Raw genomic sequence first — 2,630 nt, forward strand, 5'->3', positions numbered from 1 at the left:
CTAGGTGATAGTTCTTGATTACTTTTTGATAAATAATTCGTTCTTATTGCGAAATAGGAGCACTATTTATCAATCTGTAATAAAAGACGTGAGAATTCTGTCTTTTTTAAAGACAAAAATTTTTGAGGCGAAATACCCAAAAAGAAGTTTGTAAAAAAAGGGAAAGGTTCTTAAACCTGCACATTTGGCAACTGTAAAATAATTGCCTAAGCATTAGTACGCAAAATAAAACTTTTCTGTTCGTTTTTACATATGTAGAGTTCAGGTTCCGCTTAATAAATGGTTGTTCTTATCCATGCAAAATCCACGGAATTTACGGACAAATTTGCCTAACCTAGAAGAATACTTTAAATACATTATGCTGCTTGTACCTAAAACCATCGAGCGGGCAAAATACGTGAACGAGTCGATCGACATAAAGATTTTTTATCTCTTTGTTCCTAAGCAGCAAATGCCCGTCTCCCACCCTTGATTTTCCACTCGATCCGATCCCATCTTCAGCCGTGAGTTTGTCATAACATTACCATATTTTTGGATATTTCCGAAAATACCCTGCGGTATCACCTGCGGCTTAAACGCATCTATTGTTCCGCTTTATTTTCCAGTAATCCGCAGAAGGAAGAACACATTTAGGGTGAAAGCAACTAAACGTTTCTCTTGAGGGCTTTCAATTGGGTTTTCACGACAATCTGTGTAAATCCTTTTCGATTACGAGTTATGGTAAATAAAAGATTGTCTGGCGCAACTCGATTTGCAATCTGCATGTTGATGTGAGAACAAAAGGTCCATTCTGCAGTGAAAATGTTGCCAGCTAAATTATTCAGTGCTCAACTTTTATAAAACCCTTCAAAAATTTTAGCAGTGAATAAATTCAATTTAAACGGCTTCTTTTGCTCGATTAACAAACTCTTTGAATATCGCGTTTATCCATAAAAACACAACGTAATGATGGGTTATTTGAACACCATTTCTCTCCTCGCTCAATTAAATTGTGAAATTCCTGTCGCCTATAGAATTTGTAGTCCTTTCTGTCCAATTCAATGGGATGTTGCTTAATGGGCTCATTAAGAAACGGTTAACTCGAGAGGGGTATTTTCATAATAGCATTATATTGAACCATTTGGTTGAATGCCACGTTTTATTGGCAAGTGTTAAAATTTAATGCCCAACTTTTCGCCTCGGATGTCGCTTACTTGGGCTTTGGATGGGTGAGGACCACCTTGGAACTCCAAAGTACCATAAGCATCTGTTGGATTGGCCACGGTACATCTGCTCGGGTACCAAATTTCCCCTGCTGGCATCGAGTTGGTATCGACCAGAAATTTGTGCTGCATATAAGTGCGTCCACAACAACATCTGGAACAAGACGAAACATTTTTAAGTGGAGGATTTTTTCTTTTCAAGCAGGATCTCGCGGCGATTTTGCATCGAATTTGACGATAAAACTAACTGAAAATTCTTCTTCCATGGATTTATTGACTTCACTTTTTAGATATTTCACCAGGTTTGAAAAAACGAATTTAAACTACTGTTTGAAGGTTTTTTGGACATATCTTGCCCGGCATAGACAGACAATAATTTTGAATAATTTCCAGCAACAGTTAATCGTCTACTCTCCAGAGAAGCCATTTAGAGGGCTGGAAATAAGACTTTTCCAATTTTTAAAGCTCCTTGCCACAACTTGCATAAATTTTCATTGTGAGGCGACTGTATATCATTGAGGCAATAAGCCGGTGTTTTCTACGAGATTGTTTTTGGAGAATGGAATTTATCAAAGGGAAAGAAACCTTTAATGAGAAGATTGAATTAGGTACTAATTTCTCGAACTTTGTAGTCGGTTGGGCTCATTAAGTTTCTTATTTCCGGATGAACCGATTTGATTAGAATAACACTGGCTGAACCAATTTGGAACTCTCTTCCCTTTATTTTTCCCAGCTGAATCCCGAGGCCGCACAATGCGAACATTTGTAGGACAAAATCTTCCAATTTACTTTAAACGCAAGCCACTCTAAAACATAAAACATTAAAAACCTCATTTTGTGGAATGAATGCTCTAATTGCACTATTCGGTAAAATGAGTCTTTTGGCGTATTAAATTAGAAATTGGTTATTCAAATACATTGTATAGTGTCTATGTACAAGGGCGGATCAAGGGGGTGGGTCATGGGGGTCACGAAAAACATGAAATTTTGGCATAATCTTGCACCTAAGTGTCTGATATTCAAATTTCACTTTCTGGGTCAAAACTACTCGAATTTCCTCACTCAAGTTGTTACGACTGAATCGACTTTTCAATTCTCTATCCAACGATGCCAAAACGAATTCTGTGGCTCAAATAGTTCTTGAGAAACTTCGAAAAAAGCAGCGTCATGTTCAAGTGGATTTTGCAACTCAAAAAAAACCACGCAAACCTAAAACTTCTTGAATTCAAGCATTTTTTGAGAAAACTGCCAGCATTTCTTTATCGATGGTTCATTTTGTAAAAAGGCCATTTATTTATGTCTAGAATGATGTACAAATGAGCGTTCTCGCTCATTTTGCCTCCGAGATATGAGCAAAAACGGGACGAAAAACATGAAATTTTGGCATAATCTTGCACCTAAGTGTCTGATATTCAAATTTCACTTTCT

The 2,630-nt window shown here is 37.1% G+C and overlaps 1 protein-coding gene across 13 annotated transcripts in view; it reads right to left on the reverse strand.

Annotated features, from left to right (window-relative positions):
• Positions 1–2,630, reverse strand: part of LOC109534117 (transient receptor potential cation channel trpm) — a 45,975-nt gene that overhangs the window by 18,419 nt on the left and 24,926 nt on the right. For all 13 annotated transcript variants that reach the window (XM_019899684.2, XM_019899682.2, XM_019899681.2 and 10 more), the window contains one exon: positions 1,194–1,356. In XM_019899684.2, the coding sequence (XP_019755243.2) occupies positions 1,194–1,356 (163 nt within the window). The remainder of the gene's footprint in view (positions 1–1,193; positions 1,357–2,630) is intronic.

The sequence above is a fragment of the Dendroctonus ponderosae genome, unplaced genomic scaffold (genome assembly GCF_020466585.1).
Source record: "Dendroctonus ponderosae isolate FM_Combo_2020 unplaced genomic scaffold, Dpon_F_20191213v2 Dpon_F_20191213_6, whole genome shotgun sequence".
NCBI classification, from domain to species: Eukaryota; Metazoa; Arthropoda; class Insecta; order Coleoptera; family Curculionidae; genus Dendroctonus; species Dendroctonus ponderosae.